The sequence below is a fragment of the Pinus tabuliformis genome, chromosome 2_2, assembly GCF_031772625.1.
Source record: "Pinus tabuliformis cultivar Carrire ecotype Pingquan chromosome 2_2, CPIR1, whole genome shotgun sequence".
NCBI lineage: Eukaryota > Viridiplantae > Streptophyta > Pinopsida > Pinales > Pinaceae > Pinus > Pinus tabuliformis.
This window is the reverse complement of record NC_142300.1, coordinates 295720065-295745026: the sequence shown is the minus strand read 5'-3', so window position 1 is coordinate 295745026 and position 24962 is coordinate 295720065. Positions and strand designations below refer to the sequence as shown.

The 24962-nt window shown below is 42.1% G+C and overlaps 1 protein-coding gene across 1 annotated transcript in view; it reads left to right on the top strand.

Moving 5' to 3' along the window:
* LOC149192479 (histidine kinase 1-like) overlaps positions 1 to 24962 on the top strand; it is a 360562-nt gene that overhangs the window by 242817 nt on the left and 92783 nt on the right. Inside the window, exon 10 of the mRNA XM_089404623.1 lies at positions 12024 to 12066. Within this exon, the coding sequence (XP_089260749.1) occupies positions 12024 to 12066 (43 nt within the window). The remainder of the gene's footprint in view (positions 1 to 12023; positions 12067 to 24962) is intronic.

The window sequence follows — 24962 nt, the reverse complement described above, 5'->3', positions numbered from 1 at the left end:
ACTAGTCTGCTGCCCGACAAGTGAAAATTCGAACTTTTGGCGAGAAAATTCCTCTGAGGAGAAAATTCCCCTTCTATGTGCCTTCACTCTTTTATGACGGATCTCTGCCCTGACAAAAATTGCGTCCTTCAAGCACTGCGATGAGGCTCTGCGTCACTCTCTCTGCCTCTGCAAACTCATGAACCGGAAATCATTCCTCTTTGTTGACTCTCTCAGACAGATTTCCTCGAAATCTCTGCTTTCCCGACAAGGATTGCGCAATCCCTTCAAGGGGATTCGAATTGTTGCCAAATGCAGCTATTGGCCTCTTTGCTCAACACTGGATCTGCTCTTCTTGTTTCAAAATCAATGCTCTGATACCATGTGAAAATTCCTATACTCAAGGAACCCCTATTGCAACAAAACTGAATTTACTTCACCTACTTGATTTTAATATACATTATCAAGTTATTTTTTAAATACTGAAGTAAATTACTTGTGTAGCCTATGCTACTTTAAATTTTATTACATGAAACAAAAAATTGAGCAAAGAACAAGATACATAGGACACAATTGTTTTTGGACAAAATAGTCCCCGGAGAAACCCAATGCGGGAAAACCAATGCAATAGCTCTAAGGGTTTTATATTATTAAGCAGTAGTTCTTAATACAATGTTGGATGTCATCCTGACAATCGAGTTATAGAGAAAAATATAATGGCGGAAAACTGAGGGAGATTACCTCACTTCACCTGGCAATTTCTGGCTGATCCGTCAGAAAAACTCGCTAACCCTGGCTATCCCTACACTGGCCCTGCGTCAGCCTCAGAGGCTCTGCGTCAGCCCTGCATTGTCTCTTCTGCCTCTTGGATCTTCTGCATCAACCTCTCCCGGCTGTTATGGAAGCTCCCCGACAGTTTCGGATTTCTGTGTGGAGGGTAGCTTTTGCTCTGCACTGGCACTTTTGGCTCTACGTCGGGCCTACGTGGGCCAAGACTGGCCCAACGTTAGTCCCTCTAGATGATGTGTTGCCTCCACTAGTGTATTTCCACCTCTCTGCCCAGTATTCCCAAACTATCCCTGCCCCTCTGCTACAGAATGATCACTCAGTTCGAGTTTCTCAACTTCCTAGCCCAAGAAATCAAACTCCAGATCAATTCGTTCTGTGTGTGTGTGTTTCTGAATGAACCCCAAGCCTCCTTCTTATACTTTTCTCATTGAGACTTCAACGACCGAGAGTAAGTCTCTAATCAATGACTAAGATTAAAAACTTGACTTGATTTGATTTCTAGAGCATTCTCACCCATATTTTGATTAATACCCATTAATACTTTAATTTTCCTAAGTTTAGACTTAGGAACCCCATTAAAAATATTAATTATTTTAATAACATACAATCCAGGTGGAATTTCACCAAACGATTTCTGGGTTCTTTAGAACTCATGTGCCTTAGCCTCACCACCAATTTTCATGGCTAGAGCACATCCGATGTTAACAAAAACTAACACTCCCTCTTAGCGAGGAATGTGCTCTAGCAACAAAGTCCAATTGCATGTTGCTCTGTCTCTGAAGCATCTCCTTTCTGCATTGTTGCTGCCACCAACACTATGTTGCTGCTGCTACTGTACTGCTGTCCATGACACTTCCACTACCACTGCTACATCTGTACTACAACTCCCTTTGCATCTGCTGCTAACAATGCCACTACTACCTCTGTACTGCATGATTTTCCAATTGCTACTGCTCAACAATGGAAAAGCATCCGAAATTTTTGAACTAACTGTGTTCAACATAATACCATGTGAATGTTGGAATTTGACTACTACTAGTCTCTGACCCTTTGAATCTTTTGCGCCGCTGTTGACTTCTGCATTGTGCCATCTGCACTGCTACCAACCTTGCTCTGCCCTGATCAGTCTCTGGTCTCAAGCTACTGCATCTGTCTCTCCAATCAACCCACTGCATCATCCGACACTAAGTCCATCTCGCTACTACTGAATCTTGGGCTTCCGTCGCAAGGAATTGATCCAAGGGGTGGACTCCTCAAGGATCCTGCCCACATGTAGTGCTCCCGACTACAGTTCAATACCACCCCATTTCACTCCTTGAGATGCGTGGGCACTCATGGCAAACTCATCTTCATCAATTTTTGTTCAACCAACCTTATGATCATGTTTCTCATCCTTATCCTTTTGCTTCAAAGGACACTAGGATGCAAAGTGGTCCATCTTGCCACATTTGAAACATTTCACCTTTGAAATGTCCTTCTGCTTTTGCTTCTGCTGTCCCTTTGATGCTAGAGTTGCGTTCTCCTCCTCCTTGGTCTTTGTGCCACTCCCACTACTGCCATTGAGGTTGACCTTAACCAGATCCCTCCTTAATTCTTCCTATTGAAGGGCTGGCCACATCTCCTCTCATGAAGGTAGTCTTTCCTTGCCCAATATACTTTGGACGAAGACTTGCCATTCATTTGAGACACCATTCAAGGTCGTCTTTATCATTGCGGTAGATTGAGGAGTAGACCTCACTGGAGCAAGCTGGTCTCTGGTGTTCTAAAGATGTTGAAGATAGGAGTTAACCCATTCTCCCTTATGCATCAATGTTCGTTGCAAATTTTGTTCTAAGTACATCTTCCACTGTTCGAAAGAACCTTCATACAGTGAAGACAAAGCTTCCCACATTTCTTGGGCTATATCTTTGCCCTGCAAGTGTGAGACCACTTGATCTCGAACTCCATCGAGTATGAACCTCTTCGCCTTTCCCTGCTCGGCCTTGTACTTCTTCTTCTGATCATTGTCAGCGGGAACATCCACAACACTCTTGATGTAGGCTTCAAGATCATACTCCTCCAGAACAACTAAGATTCTGGTCTTCCATATGACATAGGTGGAAGCTCCTTCCAACCTGTCTTGATCTCTGAGCCCATGTGATGCCATCTCACCCAAATTGTCGAATCGACTCCTCTGGTCACTGTGCAACACTGGTTTGCTACCCGGTAAGTGAAAAATTCGAACTTTTGGCGAGAAAAGTCCTTTCAGGAGAAAATTCCCCTTCTATGTGTCTTCGCTCTTTTCTAACGAATTTCTGCCCTGGCAAAAACTGTGTCCTTCAAGCACTGCACTAAGGCTCTGTGTCACTCCCTCTGCCTCTGCAAACTCACGAACCGGAAATTGTACCTCTCTGTCGACTCTCTTAGAGAGAGATTTCCTCGAAATCTTTTCTTTCCCGACAAGGACTGCGCAATCCCTTCAAGGGGATTCGAATTGCTGCCAAATGCAGCTATTGGCCTCTCTGCTCAGCGCTAGATCTGTGCTTCGTGTTTCAAAATCAATGCTCTAATACCATGTGAAAATTCCTATACTCAAGGAACCCCTACTATAGCAAAACTGAATTTACTTCACCTACTTGATTTTAATATACATTATCATGTTTTTTACTGAAAACTGAAGTAAATTACTTCTACAACCTACACTACTTTAAATTTGATTACATGAAACAGAAAATTGAGAAAAGAACAAGATACATAGGACACAATTGTTTTTGGACAAAATAGTCCCCGGAAAAACCCAATGCGAGAAAACCAGTGTAGCAGCTCTGAGGGTTTTATATTATTAAGCAGTAGTTATGAATACAATGCTGGATGCCCTCCCGAAAATCTAGTTATAGAGAAAAATATAATGGCGGGAAACTGAGTGAGATTACCTCACTTCACCCGACAGTTTCTAGCTGATCCGACAGCAAAACTGGCTAACCCAGCCTATCTCTGCGTTGGCCCTACGTCAGCCTTAGAGGCTCTGCATCAGCCCTACTCTATCTCTTCTGCCTCTTGGAGCTTCTGCGTCAATCTCTACCGGCTGTTCTGGAAGCTCCCCTGATAGTTTCAGATTTCTGTGTGGAGGGTAGGTTCTGCTTTGTGCTGGCCCTTCTGGCTCCGTGTTAGGCCTGCGTGGGCCCAAACTAGCCCAATGTCAGACCCTCTAGATGTTGTGCTGTCTCCACTATTGTCTCTCCGCCTCTCTGCCCAGTATTCTTGAACTATCCCTACCCCTATGTTGTAGAATGATCACTTAGTTCGAGTTTCTCAGCTTCCTAGCCACAAAAATCAAACTCCAGATGAATTCATTCTCTGTGTGTGTGTTTCTAAATGAACCCCAAGCCTCCTTATACCTTTCTCGTTGAGACTTCAACGACCGAGATTAAGTCTCTAATCAACGACTAAGATTAAAAACTTGATTTGGTTCGCTTTCTAGAACATTCTCACCCATATTTTGATTAATACACTTTAATATTTTAATTTTCCTAAGTTTAGACTTAGGAACCCCATTAAAAATATTAATTATTTTAATAAAATACAATCCATGTGGAATTTCACCAAACGATTTTTGGGTTCTTTAGAACTCATGTGCCTTAGCCTCTCCACCAATTTTCATGGCTAGAGCATATCCGATGCTACCAAAAACTGACACAGTGCACTCGCTATGTGTCAACTTTGACAATGACTAAGGGAACTACTCCATGATAGATCATTTCTTTCATTAGGGAAATTTTGAGGTCTAAAATGGGCCTCCTAAGGAAATTATAAAATAATAGTGGAAATTATAAAATAAGATTAGATTACATCATCAAAAGTATGCAACATGGGTACTCCTTGGATGAGGAATCAAATTTTGCATCCAACGAGTACTCCCACTTGAAATTTGAGTAAAACCTTAGGGAGATAAGTTGAAAATACGAGTTGAAAAAGTAGTTTTATTATTTTATTATTTTTTAATCTTTTTACTTTTTTTACTCCAAAAATGGTGAATCATCCCCCATGGTTGACATAATCATCTTGAATCCTATTGTTTCTTATAAACTTTATTTTGGTTGTACATTTTTCTTAGGAGGCCCATTTTAGACCTCAAAATTCCCCTAATGGTAGTAGACGTACCGGACACCAAATTGGTGTTGGGAGTCCAGTGGCTCTATGCGATTGGCAGAGTCACAACTGACTGGAGGAAGTTAGAGATGGAGTTTGTAGGGCCAGATGGCCAGACATTGTTGCTTCGGGGAATGCACTCATAACCACCACAGACTGTTTCAGCCCATAGGATGGAGGCTGACTTGAGACATGGAGACATTGAGTGGGCTGTGGAGTTGAGGATCTCAGAGGCTGGGGGAAAGCCCAAGCCAACAGATCCGAAGATACAAGCTATTCTTGATAGGTATCTAATTGTGTTTGAGGACATACCACCGGGTTAACCACCTGACCGGGTGTTTGAGCACACTATTGAGCTGGAGCCGGGAGTGCAGGCCATCATCACCACTCCTTATCGACATCCCAAGGCATATTGAGATGAGATAGAGAGGGCCATCCATGAGTTATTGGCACTTGGGCATATCAGGCCCAACTCTAGCCATTTTGCTTCATCAGTTGTGTTGGTGAAGAAGAAGGATGGGTCCTTACGTATGTGCATCGATTACTGGGCCCTCAACAAGAAGACACTGAAGAACTGCTACCCCATCCCACATACAGATGAGTTGATGGATGAGTTGAGGGGAGCTAAGTTCTTTTCGAAGATTGATCTGTGGTCGGGGTACCACTGGATCTGGGCGAGGGAACAAGATGTTTTGAAGACAGCATTTTGGTGCCATTATGGGCACTTCGAGTTCTTGGTTATGCCCTTCGGGCTGACCAACACACCAACTACATTCCAATCATGCATCAACCATGTGTTTCGTGGGAAGTTGAGGATGTTCGTGATGGTGTTCTTTGATGACATATTGATTTATAGCAGGGATTGGGAGGAGCATTTGTAGCACCTTGAGACAGTACTGCGCATTCTGGAGGAGCAACAATTCTATGCTAAACTGTTCAAGTGCGAGTTTGGGCTGACTGAGATGCTCTACCTAGGGCACACCATTGGGGTGGACGGTGTTAGGGTACATGAGGAGAAGATTAGGGCTATTCAAGATTGGCCAGAGCCCCGGAATGTGATCGAGCTGAGGGGTTTCATAGGCATTTGCACTTATTACAAGAAGTTCATGAAGGGCTTCTCCCAATTAGCAGCACCCCTCATAGACTTGACGGAGAAAGGGGCTTTCCAGTGGACCACTACCGCGTAGGAGGCATTTGATTACCTCAAGGAAGTCATGAGTAGTTGTCCGCTGTTGGCACTTCCTGAATTCACTCAGCCTTTCGTGTTGGAGTGTGATGCATTAGGAGTGGGTGTAGGGGCCCTGTTGATGCAAGGGAGGGCACCCCATAACTTTTGAGAGTCGGAAGCTACTGCGCCATGAGCTACTGTACTCCATCTATGATAAGGAGATGTTGGCCATCATGCATGCATTGGCGAAGTTCAGGCAGTATTCGGTGGGGAACAAGTTTAAAGTCAAGACAGATCACAGTAGCCTCAGGTTCGTCTTGGAGCAGAAACAGTTGCAGGAGAGGCAACAAAAGTGGGTGAGAAAGCTCCAAGCATATGACTTTGACATTAAGTATGTCAAAGGGAAGCACAATGTAGTGGCTGATGCATTGTCCAGGAGGCCAACCACTCTTTCTTTGATGAGCATGGCCTCGGATTAGAGGGTGTAGTTACTAGTGGAGTACTCCAAGGATCGATTTGTGTGTGAGGTCCTTGATGGGTTGGTGACAGATGACCAGTATAGGGTGATGAAATAGGTGATCTACTATCGAGACAGGATCTACTTGGTACCAAACTCCCCAATGAGGGGAAAGATTCTACAGGCTGCGCACGATTCACCATTAGCAGGGCACCAAGGGTTCACGAAGACATACCGAGCCATTAGAGAGCAGTTTCCGTGGAAGGGCCTCAAGGATGATGTTCTGAGGCATATCTTGGAGTATGACACATGCCAATGGAACAAGGGAGAGCAGACACACCCCACAGGCCTATTGTAGCCGCTTCCCATTCTGGAGGGGAAATGGGAGAGCATATCGTTGGATTTCATTACTGGGTTGCCCATAGTACAGGGCAAAGATTGCATCTATGTAGTGTGGACCGCTTGACGAAGTATGCTCACTTCTTCGCCATCCTAGCCTGGTACTTGTTGATTTGGGGTAGCATCGGATGTGATCTAGCCTTGAAAATTGGTGGAGACGCTAAAGCACATGAGATCTCCAAGACCCAGAAATGGTTTGGGCAAATTCTACTCGGTTTGAGAGATATTAAAATAATTAATATTTTTAATGGAGTTCCTAAGTCTAAACTTAGGAAAAATAAAATATTAATGGGTATTAATATAAAACTGGGTTAGAAGGTTCCAAAAGACATGGATCAAGCCAAATCTAATCTTAGCCGTTGATTAGAGATGTAATCTCAGCCGTTGAAGGACCAACAAGAAAGTATAAGAGGATGCTTGAGGGTTAGTTGGAGAATACACCAGAGTGATCAGTCATTCGATTTTCTAGAGCTGGGTTTGCTAAGAAAAGTCGAATCAGTGATCAGTTTGCAGCGAGAGGCCGTGAATATTGGATAGAGAGGCAAATATAGTGCCGAGAAACCAGTGTAGTGGCAGAGAGGCAAATGCAGAAGCTAGAGAAGGCCACACAAAGGCTAGTTGAGATAGCACAAAGGCCGGAGGGCCTGCGTCATCCACGCAGAGGGCAGCAGGAGTGACGTAGAAGGCCTTAGAGGATGCACAGTGCCTCAGAAGGCTGACGTAGAGGTTTTTGAGGCTGACACAGAGGCTAGAAGGGCTGACGTAGTGCTTCAGTTGTGCTGGAGAGGGTTTCGTGGGGCAAATTTTTTGAATATCTGCTTCCGAATAGAGAGGTATTACTACCAGATTATTTTCTCTGTTGGGTGAGCCAGTTTGGCACCCAGTTGTACTCAAGGATAGACTGCATAATAAAATAAACCCTCAGAATTGCTGCACCGGTTTTCCCAAGTTGGGTTTTTTCGGGGACGAGTTGTCCAAAAATAATGGTGTCACTTGTGTGTTTGCTATTTCTTTTAGTTGTTGATCTGTAGATGGTTGAGACTGTATTGTGTTTATTTCGATGTTTATATGTTTAAATAACTTGTTTGTAATTAACAAGTAGGAGAAATAAACCAGAAGAATACAGATAGAATTTCTAACGGTTGGACCTAGAAATTTCAACAGTACTCGAACTCACAAGTGACCGAATTGTTCCTGAGGGAGGTGTTTTGACTACATGGTCTCTCAAATCCCATTGTCAGTGATCGGAATAGCTGGTTCATGGGTGGATTTTGGTAGGAGCTATTCCGGTTGGTGGGTATTGAGCTCACCCTGAGTACCAGTTACCACCCTTAGACAGACAGGTAGACAGAGATATTTAACAAGTGGGTGGAGGGCTACTTGCGTAACTATGTGACAGGTCAGCACAGAGCATGGATACGGTGGCTACACTTGGGTGAATACTATTACAACACGACACACCACATGTTCATAGGTATGTCGCCATTTCGAGCTCTGTATGTTTATGATGCATTGTCTTTTGCTGACATTATGTTTGGAGACAGTAGGGCCCAAAGGCAAAGGAATGGATACAGGAGAGCCAAGATATCTTGAGGGCTCTGAAAGACAACATGCGGATGGCCCAGAACCAGTAGAAGCTTTATGCAGACAGGGGCAGAGTTGAGAGGCAGTTCAAAGTAGGCGACTTGGTGTTCTTCAGGCTCCAATCGTATTGATAGTCTACACTCAAGCAAAAGGGGGTAGAGAAGCTCAAACCCTGCTCTATGGACCATATCGTGTCACTCGGAAGGTGTGGGAGGTAGCATATGAGCTGGAGCTACCCCCGGAGAGCCGGGTGTACAACATCTTTCATGTGCCTTGCCTGAAAAAGGCACTAGGACAACATGTTACAACAGTTATAGAGTTACCCCCTATGGACGATGAGGGGCATTTGGTGCTGGAATCGGAGACCATTTTGGATACCAGGGAGAGGCATCTGCATAACAGGGTCATTAGGGAGTTTTTGATCCGATGGAGGAATCTGCCAGATGAGGATGCCACCTGGGAGGGGGAACAAATACTATAGTGTCCTTCATTGCAGTTGCTTGAGGACGAGCAACATTTTGGCGGGGAGGACTATGATATTCCTACTTAGTATTTTACTGCGTAAATATCAATTTTGCTCAATTTTGGTTTATTATATGGTTACACTTAGGAGAAGTGGGCTTAGAGGACCCACATTTGATTTTTGGCGTAGGAGGCACTCCAACATTAGAGTTCAATGAAAAATTGCAGTCTTGGTGGAGCATGGGGGCCACCACAAGGGAATTTCGGCCCACATGGAGCGTACGCTCTCATTGGAGCATCTTTGGTGTGGTGAATTCGATGTGGGCCCACATGGGCAATCTTGGAGGCAACATGACAAAAGGAAGGAGGGACTCTCATTTTTCTCATTCATCTATCATTTTAGAATTTGTCTCTTGACATAGCACGCTTGAGCAGTGAGGCAAGTCTGCATGTGTTGTTTAGCACACAGGTGTTTCCGAGCGAAGATCCCAACCCTTGCTTCGGTGGAATTCTAGTGCTAGCCCAAGAAGGGAGTTTTATTTAGTCCCAAATCATACCAGTAGTAGTGAGGTCATACTATAGCAGAGGGGAAGTTACAATAGCACAAGGACTGCGGAGTCTTTGGTAGAGTCACTTCGGGAGGTTGAGGAGTGAGTGGAGTTTGAGGTGGAAACTTGGAGGGAAGGCCTAGGGAGCCTTCTAACAGGGATTGCAGGCATTTCGGGAGCATTTAGCAGCAGATTCTACAAGTTGGTCGATTTGCCCATCAACAGAGCCACTCAAGCCTGTCGAAATTCCAACGTCAAGCTTTGGCCAAACCCTTCGGGGGTTATTTTGGGTTTATTGAGGATAGGCCGAGATTAATTTCTCGGAATTTTTTGAGTAGTGGAGAGGGCCGTAGCAGCAAATCCTTTCAGGTAGCAACACATTTATGGGCATCTACAACATAGTACTTGGGCAACATAGCAGCAGTTTGGAGGAGGGCGTTTCACTTGTCATTTTGGGGCTTTACTAGCTGGCCTAGAGCAAGCCCAGGTGCACTTATTCCAGCACCTTATTGTACACCTCTTTCCATTAATAAAAAGAGTATACAACGCAGTTTTTGGTGCAAATTTGTGGTCTGATTGCTTGTTATTGTTTCATGGTGTTTTTGTCTATTTTGCTTTGCATATTTACTGTTAATTTTCCCTTGGGGATTATACAACTATATTGTTCTTTGCTTTGATAATTTCATTTTGTCATTAGCACATTAAGTTCTCCCCATAACATCATAACATTATTCAGATTTACATCATTATTCAGCAGCATATGCAACTATATAGAAATAACAATATCATCATCATCAATGCAACGGAACATAAAGGAACAATAGTAGAAAAACATTCACACATAGAGACACCAGGATTTGTCGGAGACCAGGGCAAAACCCACTATGGGGAAAACCCTTTCAAATTCTTCTTTTTATTAGATTGTCATTGAATCATTCAACAAATACAATGATCCATATCTTCATCCATAAAACTATTAATCAAAACAAATACAACATCCATGGAATGAACCCAACAATGCTCATACTGAAAACTCTGATTCTGAAGTCGGTAATGAACTGTCACTGTATACGATCAACTGCCAAACACTACGGTCACTGAGCGAAATCTTTGGACAACTAAAATTTCATCATTTACGTTTTGGTCGCATGGAGGAGGAGTTGTGCATGTGATTGGGATGTTCCAGTCGCTCCCTTAAGCCTGTGAGCCAGCGATTGTGATCGAATTCAGCCTTTGGAGAGCTTGCGCTTGTGACTCTGAAACCCTAGATGCCAGTCGCATGGAGGACGAGTTGTGTGTGCGGTTGAGATGTTTCGGTCGCACGGATGAGCCGACTGGCAAGCGACTATGGTCGAGTTCTTCCTATGTCATGCCTGCAACTGAGGCCGAAAACCCTAAAACAGATATGCGAGCTTCAAACCCCGCAATTTCATCTTTGAGCAAACCCATTCCACCGCAGACGTGCCTCAGACCTGTGCAAGCCAAAACCAAGAATAGAAGAGTGCCTTATATTGATGTCCAAATGAGGTAGAGGTCACCTATATTTATAGCCTTCCAAGGGTGTCCAATTTGCTTTAGGGCCGACCTAATCCAATATGCACATGTGGGCTTATAATTCAAAATTACAGTTTCCCTTATCCGTTTTGAGTGATCTTTAGGTTGATTTTGGTCCTCTCGAAAAGAGGAATTCAATGCAATCATTATCTCCATCAAGTGGGCTGCCCAAAGTGGAATTTGATGGAAGTTGCATATTTTAACATTCCTTGCCACCGAATTTCAGATCAAGATGAAGACTAAATTGAATTCTGAATGAAGGGGAATAAGTGCCAATTTATGGTTGTTTCCATATGAACAAGGTCACGACCTTTGGGGCAAGCTGACTTGAAACATTATGAGGCCGACATGTGAATTATGGAGGGAATCACAAAGTCAAATTTGCTTTTAAACATATATAATAGATGCCTTAATGATTGCTCGCCCAAATAATTTTGTGACATTAAATAATAATAAGAGGAGAGCCAGCTAATAATTTCCTTTACCCAATTTAAATTCTCTTTGGGGCAAGATGGGTTTCTGTTGGGAAAATTCATCCCATTAGCTGCCCTACATTTCAACATTTATAAAAGATCCAAGATATCAAGGACATGATTAGAGTTGTTTCTCTCCTGAAACATGGGTTCCCACCATAAATGTTTATGTTGATGTGATGTTTATCACTGTTTACCGATGATATGTTGTTGTATTATGTTACATGGGCAATGTTAGTTAAAGCTATGGCTGGACACATATTAAAGACTGTCGAAAAATCATCTAAATCTTTAATTAAAATTGGCTATTTCTTATACATAATATGAACATTATTATCATTTTCTGTTGTTTTCATGCAATGTTGTAAAAATAAATTTTCTTTTGAAAATAAAATAAATAAGGAACTATAGTTGAACTAATGCTTTGGACTAACTGTATAGGTTTTTCAATGATTGTATTGCTCACGGTTTTCATTTTGCAGTTATGGAGGAACAGGACTTGGTCTTTGCATTGTGCGCAGCTTGGTAAGTACAGTGATATATTCATATTATAGTTTACCCATGAATTTTGTATTTGGGAGTTGACAGCTTAAGAAATAAATTTTGAAACGTGTTTGCTTTTTTATGAAGAAATCATCTTATCTTATGTTTCATAGTAAATGTTACTTCAAGGGGGCTAAGGGTTTGAAAATTTGGCCCCTTATACCTACATTGGTAAGAAGAGCCAACACATTAGCAATAGCTCCAAACATTAGACAATCAATATCTCTTCTAAAAATATCTAGCTTAACTGTAATATTAGTAGCTACTTTCCTTCTGAGAGTTGATAGCTCCCTTAAGTCAAATTAAGTGGAGTACTTGTTGATTGTTTCACTATAGCTCCATAGGAAAGCCAAACTTTTGAGCCAAATGGTGCTACAATTTATCTATTGTGCAAACCGTTCATCTGAATGTATCCTAGCACTACTCCATTCCACTAAAGTGGATCCGATAAACAGCATTGAAAACCATGTTGCAATTCATTCTTAGCAATATCAGGCCGCCCTACATCCCCAAAAAACATGCTTCACCATTGTCTTTTTTTGACAAACAAAATGTAGGCCATTTTTCAATCTAGTGAGGTGCAACTTGATTTCGTTGCCAACCTATGTTTACGAGCCATGCACCTTGTTACCTGCCAAACCTGCACTCAAATATCACAAAGTCGCTTAATGAAGTGCAATGCTAGCAGAACTTAGGAAGTTTTCCCATTGTCACCACAACAACTCTTCTTCCCACTTTAGGTCGATTCTTTTCGAACACAAGGGGAGAAACCCAAAAAAGATTGTTTTATGATTTTCTTCAGAATCAAAGGGATGGTGGACTTTATCAAGACCAATGCCTATCCAACCAGATCATTGAATTGAGGTCAAAGAAAAACAAAATTTTGTATCACATAAAAGATGTAATTATCCCATCCTTGATGTGCCATGATTATTCCAAAACATATTTTTAAATTACGCAAGAATAACTGAGATCCTGTTATTGGAAAATCTAGCTGGCCTAGTGCAAAGGCCCACTAGGCAATCTAGACCTTATGGCAACAAGAGATCGGCCACCACTATCACCTCAATGGCTTCTCTCAAGCTGTTTAATGGTGAATTAAATCACATAAGGGAGGCTTCCCCATAAAGATCACCTAAGCATATTCAATAAAAAATGATTTAAGGTGATGCAAGGTCTAATGATTAGAGGAAAGGCACTGATAGAGCCTAGAAGATTAAGATAAGATTTACCTGTGAAAATTTCAACTATTGCAACAACTAGAAATTATTCTTCTAACTATAAATTTAATTATGCAATTTATTTGCTCCGACAAACAACAAATAAAATCACAATTGCAATTTTCACCATAAAAACGTTGCGGAAAATAAAATGTTGGAAACTGAGAAATATGCTGGCACAAACACATTAAAATGACAATTATTTTTGGACAAATGTGTTGATTTTTGGTAGAATCGGGTGTCCTCTAGCCTTGAAATTTGGAGGAGAGGCTAAGACACATGAGATCTCCAAGACCTAGAAATCGTTTTGAGAAATTCCACCCGGATGAGGAGTTATTAAAATAATTAATATTTTTAATGGGTTCGTAAGTCTAAACTTAGGAAAATAAAAATATTAATGGGCATTAATAAAGATAAGGGTGAGAAGCTTTTAAGAGACGAGGATCAAGTCTATTTTAATCTTAGCCGTTGATTAGAGACTTAATCTCAGCCGTTGATTCATCAATAGGAAAAATATAAGAGAAGACTTGAGGATCATTTGGAGACACACCGGCAGATACTCAGTATCTCAAGGAAAATCGATTCTCAAGAGAAGGAGATCGATTTCAGAGGGAGAGTTGCAAGGTGGAGGAAGAGGAGGGCATCAGCAGCAGGCAGTGTCTGAGGAGGAGGTGACACAAGGACAATGAGAGACAACGCAGAGAGAGACGCAGTCCAGATGAGAGACGTAGCCCCCACGCAAGCTGATGCAGAGGGACGCATAGCCATGCAGAGTGACGCAGATGTGACGTAGGAGTGAGAGAAGGGTCTCCAAAGTGTCAGAAAGTCGTAAAGGGAAAGTCTCAGGTGTTTTCTTTCAGTTTCTCAGTAAAATCATTCTTGTAAAAGTGATTGCTGGTGAAGATTAATAAAACACTCATTTGTTGCACCGTTTTTTTCGCATTGGGTTTTTCCAGGGACAATTGTCCAAAAACAACAGTGTTGATATGATTGGTTCTTCTGCATGTATTTTCTCTGTGTAATTGTATGATAACTGCAGTAGAATTTATTTTAATTTTTGCTAAAGGGATTTCGTAAATATCTTATTGTGAAGAATAAGTAGGTGAAATAAATTAGTTGTTGCAGTAGAATTTCAGTTTAGAAATTCTCAAATGATATCGGAGCAGAGATCTGGCAACAGGAGAGAAAAATCGACTATGGGTCAAGAGCATGATGTAGAGGCATCAACTTAAAGGGACTCGCGCAGATTTCTAGAAGAATGCACAAGGGACATGGATCATGATTATTCTATGTTAGCTTCCAGATTGGAAGAAGAAGTCGGTTGCCTAGCAAGCTCTGCCTCCTCTGAGGTTTGGTATATAGACAGTGGAGCTTCCTGGCATATGACAGGAATTCGAGAATGTTTTAAATGATACGTTTGATACTTGACATGCATAAGACATGATGGATCTCATATAGAAGGTTACATCATGGATTTCTATATACAATGGTATTGATAATGCTTGTGATGAACATGATGAAAGTATGGAAAAAGGGTTGTCACTCTTGATGTTTTGGTAAAGATTATTGAGTAACCTATCTTGATCCTATTGATCATGATAAGCATGGTAACCATGATGATAGAAGTATAACTCTAAGATTGACATTCTAGATCCTTCATTAACCGTGGTTATGTTTTGATTAGTAACTATGGCATATGGTAAACCTAAATGCCCTAACTTGATGGATTGATTTGATAAGTGATATTGTGTTCATGATCTTTGAAGTGTAAGATTGATGTCATGTGCGAGCATGTTATGACCATGATGGGTATATATTTGAATTTATGATCTAACAGATCTGTTGATGCATTTTAGATAGGTTGATGGTATGAATGAAGATGATTGAAGTGGATTCCCATTCAGATCCCTTCTCCTACTGTCATTTGAATTATATGTATATTCTGTACTGTTGAAATATGGTTTATGGGCATGAATGGACAAATATCTGACATTGATGATTTGCAGCAAAGTTCTAATCTATGGAAAGAGAGTTTTCCCTTGCTCTAAGCCTCAGTCGCACAAAAGCAGGCTTACAGGTGCGACTATAGCCTCCCAGTCGCACGGATACAAGCTCAAGGGTGTGTCTAAGGCCCTAAGATAAGTTCTGGGCTGATTCGACCATAGTCGCTCGCATAACATCTTGAAGAGTGCAACTGTGGGTCCCAGTCACACTGAGGAAGGCCTATGGGTGCGTCTATGCCTGTAGAACACAGAAAAATGAAGTCTTGTGCATGAAATCAGATGTTCACTTGAAGGATGTCAGTACTACTGATGCGTTGTAGATAACAAAAAGATCTGAAAGCAAGAAAAGATTGAATGTTTGCCATAATATGAACATGAAGATTGAACTTGTGTTTGCAGGTGACTGGGACATACATATAGATATGTCATTATGTTTGAAGTTTGTGCTACAAGAGTTTGGCATGATTTCGCTGATTGATATAGATGAGCAGTGTTTGGAGATTGACATGATGCTTGACAATGACTTAGAAATTGGACTATAGATCTCTCTACAACAACAAATTTGGATTTGACCTGATGATTAATGATTTGATTTGACGATTGTTGATTTGCTTTGATATCAATGATATATGAGGATAATGACTTCCAATGACTATATGGGTATTCATAAATGGTTTGGTATTAGCCTCCTTGTTCCTTGCACAATTGACAGTTGTGATTCAGTATGAAGATGGAACTTGCATATGCCTTTGTGTCTAGTTACAGGAATGACTTGTTTTATGATTATGAGAATGACTTGATGAAGTTTGGATTGGTATTGCATGATAGATGACAAACTTCTTGGCATGATAATAAATGAAGTCAAGACTTGATATGAGCTCTACCTGTCACCTGGTTGAAAGAATGGATATTGTGATATTGATGACTTTGATATTAGTTTTGATCTAGCTTCTAAACTTTGATGAGTTGACTTTGTTGATGTGATGGTACAACATTGATTTATGTAAGGTTGATTATGTTGGCTTAGTAAGGCCTTATGTTTGCAAAGAGAATTTCATGCAACAAGCTCCCTGATCCAGATATGTCCATATTTGACAATTATCTGATGAAGTCAGGATGATGAGTTCCAAGGTATGGCTTTGATTTTGATTATGGTTTTGGTTTTATATACTGATGGTCTACTCTTGACAGGTGATGAGCCTTTGATGATCTAAGTAAGAGGGAGATGGCTTCTGAAGCTTGAAATGATGTATCATGGCATGATGAATCGATTTCTGGAATTTGGGAAGAAATTCTATATTGCAAATCTATTGAAAAATGTTTTTGAATAATGGAAATGCAAATCCTTGGACACTCCAATTTGAAGTTCAAGATGTTGTTGAACTTGACATGGCATCCGATAGTTGATTGAAGCATTGATGGTCTGATTTTGAACATCCATCCATATATATGATGTGCATAGAACCTAAATGAGTTCATGATTGAGTTGCTTCATTCACATTGAGTTGCCACTGAGCATCCTTTGAGATATCTGCATAAGATGATCAATTCTTGATCTAAGATATTCTTTTTATGATATGTGACTGCATGGATGTATTATTGATATTTGAGATTATTGTTGATGAGCACATTTGGATGCTGCTTTAGTATGAGATCTGCCATGATATCTTGGATGAGAGGTCCATAGCATGACCGAGGTTGAGTATGATGTTGCTAGCATGGCTAGCTATGAGGCAGGATGAAGAAGCTCCTTAGAGAGCTATCTGAGCATGATCTGGATATGACATGGATACATTGCGATGACAAAGAGTGGGATCCAATTGGCAGAAAATCCCATATATATAGTTGGGACCGAGATACTTTCATATATTGAGTCAGTGCAGTTGTTCGAGACAAGCTTAGGCTTGTGATTGACACCTCCTTGAGAGGGAGGATGATTATGGTATCCTTTTGTGATTTATATGATTATTTATGATCTAACATGATATTTGATTTGATGTCCTGTATGAACAGGAAACAACTGCTATTGAGACAAGAAGATACTAGATTTGAGTATGATGAGAGCAACATTGATCGAGGACATTGAGCCAACTCTTCTTCCATGTTTGAGTTCCCAGGGTGAGGAATTGAGATAGAGGGCTCCAAGGGTTGAGGGAACTCTCGACAATAGGGTATGACCCCTATATGTTATCCATAGGGTTGGAGATGCTGCTCCCTTATCTTCATATGGTCGGAGAATGCTGCTCTACTATCTGGTCTTTGCAGAGGATACCCCAGTTGGCATCATACCCACAAGCAAAGCTTGTTGGGAATACCGCTTCCCGTTTGGCCAATGGGTTGAGAGTGTACTTGGGGCGTACAACCCAAGTCGATTATGATGCAAATGTTCTACCACATGACTATTCAGGGTCATCGATGGGAAATCTGTAGGCAATAGGATGGGTTGAGATAACCCTATGCAATTATGGGTTGAGATTGAGCTCCCTAATGGGATCCTAGGGTCGAGATGTGCTCCCCTGCATGTTTGGATATCCTATTGCTCGATATGGGGTTGTAGATGTATAACTCCCCCATGAGTTTTCGGGTTGAGATTGAGCTCTCGATGTGGTTCCAGGTTGAGATATGCTCCATTGATGATATGTTCTCTGATGATGATACATATCACAGATTCAACTCCTCGTTGATATGCCCCGGTAGTAGCCCACTGGTAAAGTTTCCGGGTAATAGCCCGATGGATAGAGGGTAGCAGGTTGAGATCTGCTCCGATGAAAAATTCTTCTTTTAAATTCGAGAATGTTCAATATGTGAGCAGGAACAATCAAGAGATAAGCCAGAATGAGCAAGGGATAGATCGAGATGTACATTGATGATTTGTGATGATGAGATACTCGAAATGCTCATGGCATGACGATTACATGACACAGATGATCAGTGACGATACATGATGACACTTGAATGGCATATTGATCGATGAACAAATATTGACTGGTGGAATTCTCCCTAGTTGAGAGGGAGTGTTAAAGTTATGTAAATGCGGTCAAATTCCACTTTGGACAACTCATATGATGAAGATAACAATTGCAATAGATTTCTCTTCTCGAGAGGACCAAAATCAACCTAAAGATCGCCTCATTTGGACAAGGAGAAGTTGGTTTTTGAATTTATGTTCCCACTCATGTATATTGGATCAGGTTGGCATTAAGCATATGTATAATTGGACAAGTCGGCCTCAATATCAAGTGGAACCTCATGGAAGCCTATAAATAGAAGAGACCTCAAGCTCATTTGGACACATTGATCAAGCCATCTTCTCTTCTCTTCTATTGTCTTGGTTCGCATAGGTCTGATGGAGAATGTTCGCACAAGGGTCTGAAACTATAGGGTTGAAGCTCGCACGGATCTAGGGTTTTTGTTTCTCAGACGGACACACATAACAAAGTATTTTCAACCCTGGGCGCACGAACGGAGTGGTCAAGGGTGTGTCTGGGAAGTCTCAGATGCTTGCACATAAGCATGAAGGGAGCATCTAGGGTGTCTGAAGCAGATTGGGCAGTTTGGTTCGCAGACACACGCACAGAGTGGTCAAGGGTGTGTTTGGGCAGTGTTATACGCTTGCACATAACCCTGAAGGGAGCGTCTAGGGTTTCTGAAGAAGATCGGGCAGTTTGGTCCTCGGACGCATGCATAGAGTGGTCAAGCGTGTGTGAGGGCAGCCTTAGTCACTTGCACAGTAGCCTGAAGGGTTTGTCTGGGGATTTGAGGCAGATCTGAGTGTATTTGTCCCCAATCGCTCGCATACAGTTCACCAGGGAGTGTCTAGGACTGCCATAGTGTTAAAATTGGCAACTAGGGCCAAACTTCATGTGGGTCATCTTATTCATGGTTGATAATATGTTCATTAGATTCCTCTCGTCGAGAGGTGTAGGATTGATCTAAAGATCATCCGATTCCAATAAGTATTCATGGAGATATGAATTTATTTTGATTATGGAATTATTATCAAGCCGACCTACAACTCATGTAGGCTCAGAAGCCCAACAGTCGCATCTATTCAAACATCAACAGTTGTGTATAAATACAGGAGGACTTTTCCTCATTTGCACTCACTCATCTCATCACATCTCTCTCTCTCTACTGCGCAGAAAAGAGTCTCTTCTCTACTGCGCAGAAAAGGGTCTCTCTCTCACACATGTGAAGCCGGAAGTTGCTGAAACTGAAGCTGCAACTGCAGATCCAAACTTTGACCAGCGTGGACCATCAAACCTCCTCTTCTGATCTGCGCTGTAGGTTCATCTGAACCTCCTCTGAAGGTTGCAACTTTTGGTGGTGGAATCAAGTCGATCCGACGGACGGTTTGTGAGATATCGACTGCCCTAGTTTGTTGGAAGCTGCTGAAACTGAAGCTGCAACTACAGATCCAAACTTTGACCAGTGTGGACCATCAAACCTCGTCTTCTGATCTGCGCTGTAGGTTCATCTGAACCTCCTCTGAAGGCTGCAACTTTTGGTGGTGGAATCAAGTTGATTCGATACACGGTTTGCGAGATATCGACTACCTTAGTTTGTCGGAAGCTGCTGAAACTGAAGCTGCAACTGCAGATCCAAACTTTGACCAGCGTGGACCATCAAACCTCCTCTTTTGATTTGCGCTATAGGTTCATCTGAACCTCCTCTGAAGGCTGCAACTTTTGGTGGTGGAATCAAGTCGATCCAATAGACGGTTTGCGAGATATCGATTGCCTTAGTTTGAAGGAAGCTGCTGAAACTGAAGCTGCAACTGCAGAAAAGAAGTTTGACCTGCATGGACCAGAAGATCTCCTCATTTGAGCTGCGCTGTAGGTTCATCTGAACCTCCTCTGAAGGCTACAACTTTTGGTGGTGCAATCACTCCGATTCGACAGTCGGTTTGTGAGATATCGACTACCCTAGTTTTGATGATGAAGCCGCTAATGCTGATGCTGGGGATCTAGGGTTTGCTACTGCTGATATAGATCAGATTTATTGTACTATTTCTCTCTGCTAAATTGTTGAAGATAAAAGAAGATTTGATCAAAGGGTTTCCCCACACATTGTGGGGTTTGTCCTTGGTTAGCCGCCACATCTTGTGTCTCTTGTCTTGGCTTGTTTTCTGTCGATCGTTTAATGTTCTATCTGCACTTTACTTTATGTACATGTGATTGCTAATCTGTGGAATATAATAAGAAAAAGAAGTAAACTGTTATAAGCATAGAACATACCATAACTTAACATGGTATCAAAGCTGAGGTGAAGACAAAGCCCGAGCAAGAGCAAGAGCAATCACCGAAGAGAAGATTGGCAAGGCTATCCTAAAAGAACTATGGGGTCCTCAACACTCTTTCCTGCCGAAGACAAGCTCCGTGAGAAAGCTGACTATCACAGATGGAAGATGTCTATCGATCTAACCCTAGAAGATCAAGGAGTGCTGGACCATGTAAGAGGCAATATTGTTGAGCCTCCATCAAATGCATCCGCTGCTGCCTGGAACAAATGGAAAAACGGAGAAGTCAAAACAAAGAAGATCATCCGGGACTCTATCGACAAGCACTTGGTGGCCTACATCTCTGAACTGGACACCTCCAAGGAAATCTACAATAGACTGGTGAGTATATTTAAAGTTAATGATGCAAATCAAGTTTTGTTTCTTAGAAATAAACTGAGGGAAATCAAGAAGGGTAAAGATGAGAGTATGCAAGCATACTTCTTAAGAATCACCGAGATCAAGAATGATCTCCTATCTATTGGGGAGACTATTACTGACAGAGAAATGGCACTCACGACTCTTGGAGGATTACCATCCGAATGGTATGTGTTCAGGACTACTCTTCTGAACAATGATATAATTCCTGTTTTCGAGGAATTAATGGCTAGATGCATTCAAGAAGAAACAAGGGTAGAAGAGCAAGAAATGCCCATGCCTAAAGGTCCTCCTGCTGCCTTTTCTTCTCATGCTAAGAAAATAAATAATTATGGGACTAAATCAAAAGGAAAGACTGGACCTAAGGGTGGAAGAAAAGGACGATGTTACATCTGCGATAAAGCAGGTCACTATGCAAGGGAGTGCCTTGATAGAAAGGACTCACATCGGGGCGATGATCAAAATCCCTCTGATGGCAATCAAAGGAATGACAAATTCAATAGCAAAGGTAAGAGGAGAGCTGGGAATCAAGGAAGAGGACAACCATTCAAGAAGGCTAGAAATTCCAGGATGTATTAAATGCACCTGACCTCAAAAAGAACCTGGTGTCCATCTTGGCAATGGAAGACAAAGGCTACAAGGTAACCTTCAGCGATGGCAAGGTACGCATATGGAAAAATAATGTTAAAGATGCCTTTACTCTTGGGTTTCATGTTGATTCATTATATCAGGTCGATGGAAGTCCGCTAGGTGTCATGTCTTATGACACATCTCTTCAGTCCGAACTTTGGCATCGGAGGTTTGCCCCCCTTCATTATAAAGCTCTACTCGGTGTAAGACAAATGGTGACAGGGATGCCCAAATTCCGAGTAGAGAAAGAAGGTGTATGTCTAGGATGTGCCGAAGGAAAGCTCAAAAGGGGACCATTCCCCTCAAGCCAAAGCAAGACCTCTGATATATTACAGTTGGTTCACTCAGGCATATCTGAGGCTGGCATTAAGAGGGAGACTACTACACCACATACTCTTGAGCAGAATGGTGTGGTGGAAAGGAAGAACCGTACGATTGTGGAAGCTGTCTCTATGGGTAGATGATGTAACAATGCCTGATGTGGAGGAACCCATGGATCCTATTTATCCACCTGAGCCTTCCTCTTCTAGGAAGAGGCCTTCATAGCTTAGGGGGATACTTGATGATGTTGAAGGACGTGCTGCACCCCAAGGATCCTTCTGTGAAAGTAAGAAACCTAACAGGTATCAGGGATACTTGACCATCATGAGCACGATCATACAAAATGAGCCTTCATCATTTTCAGATGTCGTCAAGCATAAAGTATGGAAAGATGCTATGACCAAAGAATATGAGTCTATTATGGAGAATGATGTCTGGGAAGTAGTTCCCAGACTCTAGGACAAGACAATTGTTACTTCAAAATGGCTTTACAAGATAAAGCTGCAGCAGATGGAAGTATGGAATAGTATAAGGCTCGTTTTGTTGCTTGTGGTTTCTCCCAGAAGGAAGGTATAGACTATGATGGGATATTTGCACCTGTTGCTAGATATACGACCGTCCGCTTGATCATAGTCCTTGTGGCTTCATAAGGATGGAACCTACATCAGATGGATGTCAAGACCGCGTTCTTGCACGGTTCGATCAAAGAAGAGGTCTATGTGGAGCAACCCGAAGGATTTGAGATTTATGATTGAAAATCTCATGTATGCAGGTTGAAGAAGGCTCTCTATGGGCTGAAGCAAGCACCCCGAGCATGGTATGAGAGGATCGATAGCTACTTGATGAAGCTGGGATTCACTAGGAGTGAAGCCGATCCTAACCTTTACTTTAAGGTTGAAGATGACAAGCCTCTCATACTGGTGTTGTATGTGGATGACCTCTTTCTAACAAGTGCATACCCTCTCATTCACAAATGTAAGAGGGAGTTGGCTTCTGAATTTGAAATGAAGAACTAAGGACTTGAAGTGTGGCAGAAGCCAAGGGAAATTTTCCTATCTCAAGGAAAATATGTGGTGAAGATTCTAAAAAGATTTGGTATGATGGACTGCAAGCCTGTGACTACCTCGAGGATCTTAACTTTCAGAAGTTATATGGTAGTGATGTCAGACCAGATTTGGGAAATGCCTCTAAGTTTCAAAAACTCATTTGCGTTGATGTTCTTGGTGAACCTCCGTCCGAACATATGTTTTACAGTTAACATTGAGAGCTCATATTTGGTTGAGCCTCACTAGATTGGTGCCAAGAATCTTCTGAGATGTCTTTAGGACACAATCTCTCATGGATTGAGATACACTGCCAGAAATATGAAACTGCATGATTATTCGAATGATAATTAGGCAGGTAGTGTGGAGGATCACTGGAGCACTTTTATTGTCGTTTCTCTTTGGATTCTGCTTCGATATAATGGATGAGCAGGAAGTAGAAGTCGGTTGCCATAAGCACCGCTGAGACAAGATACATATCTACGAGTATGATCTCGTATGAAGCTGCCTGGTTAGGGAAGCTCTTTAGTGAGCTATTTGAACACATACCATTGTGATTCTCTGTAACAACCAGAAGTGGGATTCAATTATTGAGGAATCCTATATTCATTGATTGCTCCAGCAGATAGACATCATCTGGGATATGGTAAGTCGATGAGCAAGGAGGCTCCATCGCATTAAGATGATGTACAGGTCGATACACCTTGTCAAAGCCCCGAGGAAAGATCTAATCTGTGATTTTCCCAAACAACTTGGAGTCGTCAAGAAACCCTTGTACAATGGTCCTGCATGTTGCATACATTGAGCTCTGGGAGCTTTGAGGGCTTGCGGTTCTTACTAGAGCAACATACGACCACAGGGTGACTCACCCTCCCCTGGTGGTGTGCACTGGAACAAGATGATTCGCTCTCTTGTGGGACAAGATGATTCGCTCTCCTGTGTAGCAGGATGATTAGCTCTCCTATGAGGCCTGGATTGATGTGTTCTCCATGGCGATTGTAGCAAGATTGATGTGTTCTCCTGTGAGGCCTGGATCGATGTGTTCTCCATGGCGATTGAAGCAGGATTGATGTGTTCTCCATGGAAATTGTAGCAAGATTGATGTGTTCTCCTGTGAGGCTTGGATTGATGTGTTCTCCATGGAAATTGTAGCAGGATTGATGTGTTCTCCTGTGAGGCCTGGATTGATGTGTTCTCCATGGCGGCCTAGATTGATGTGTTCTCCATGGCGATTGTAGCAGGATTGATGTGTTCTCCTGTGAGGACGAGATTGATTAAGTTCTCCTGTCGAGACATCCTACCCATGCAGTCTGGGACTCATGGGAAGTACCTCTCATCTGATCAATGAGCAGGGAAATGAAGTTAGGGACCATAGTAATACCGATGGACACATCGTTGTATCTACCGTACTCCCTATGCTAAGATGACCTCCATTGATCTGGGATCAATGATACTGGTTTGGGACTAGTGGTAGGAGTGGTGCATTTTATGAAACTGACTTCGGGTCAGTTGACACTGGTCTAGGACCAGTGGTACGCACTCTGAGACTGACTTTGAGTCAGTGGAGGATGTTACTGGTCTGGGGCTAGTGGTAGGAGTTGTACATACTATGACACTGACTTCGGCCCGGTTGAGACTGGTTTGGGACCAGTGGTACATACTCTGAGGCTGACTTTAAGTCAGTATGATACATCCTTGATCATTTCTTCTTCTTCATAATTCGGACAAAAGAAGAGAAGAACAAAACATAGAAGAGCAGAGCAGAACAGAGCAGAGTAGTACAGATCAGTACAGGGCAGAACAAGACAAAGCAGAATAGGCAGAATAGAGCAGAGCAGGGCAAGGGTCAGGCTGTACAGGGTAGTGCATTTGATGGATGAATAGTAGCGACCAACAGACAGATTGCAGATGAAGTTCTCCCTAGTTGAGAGGGAGTGTTAAAATTGGCAACTAGGGCCAAACTTCATGTGGGTCATCTTATTCATGGCTGATAATATGTTCATTA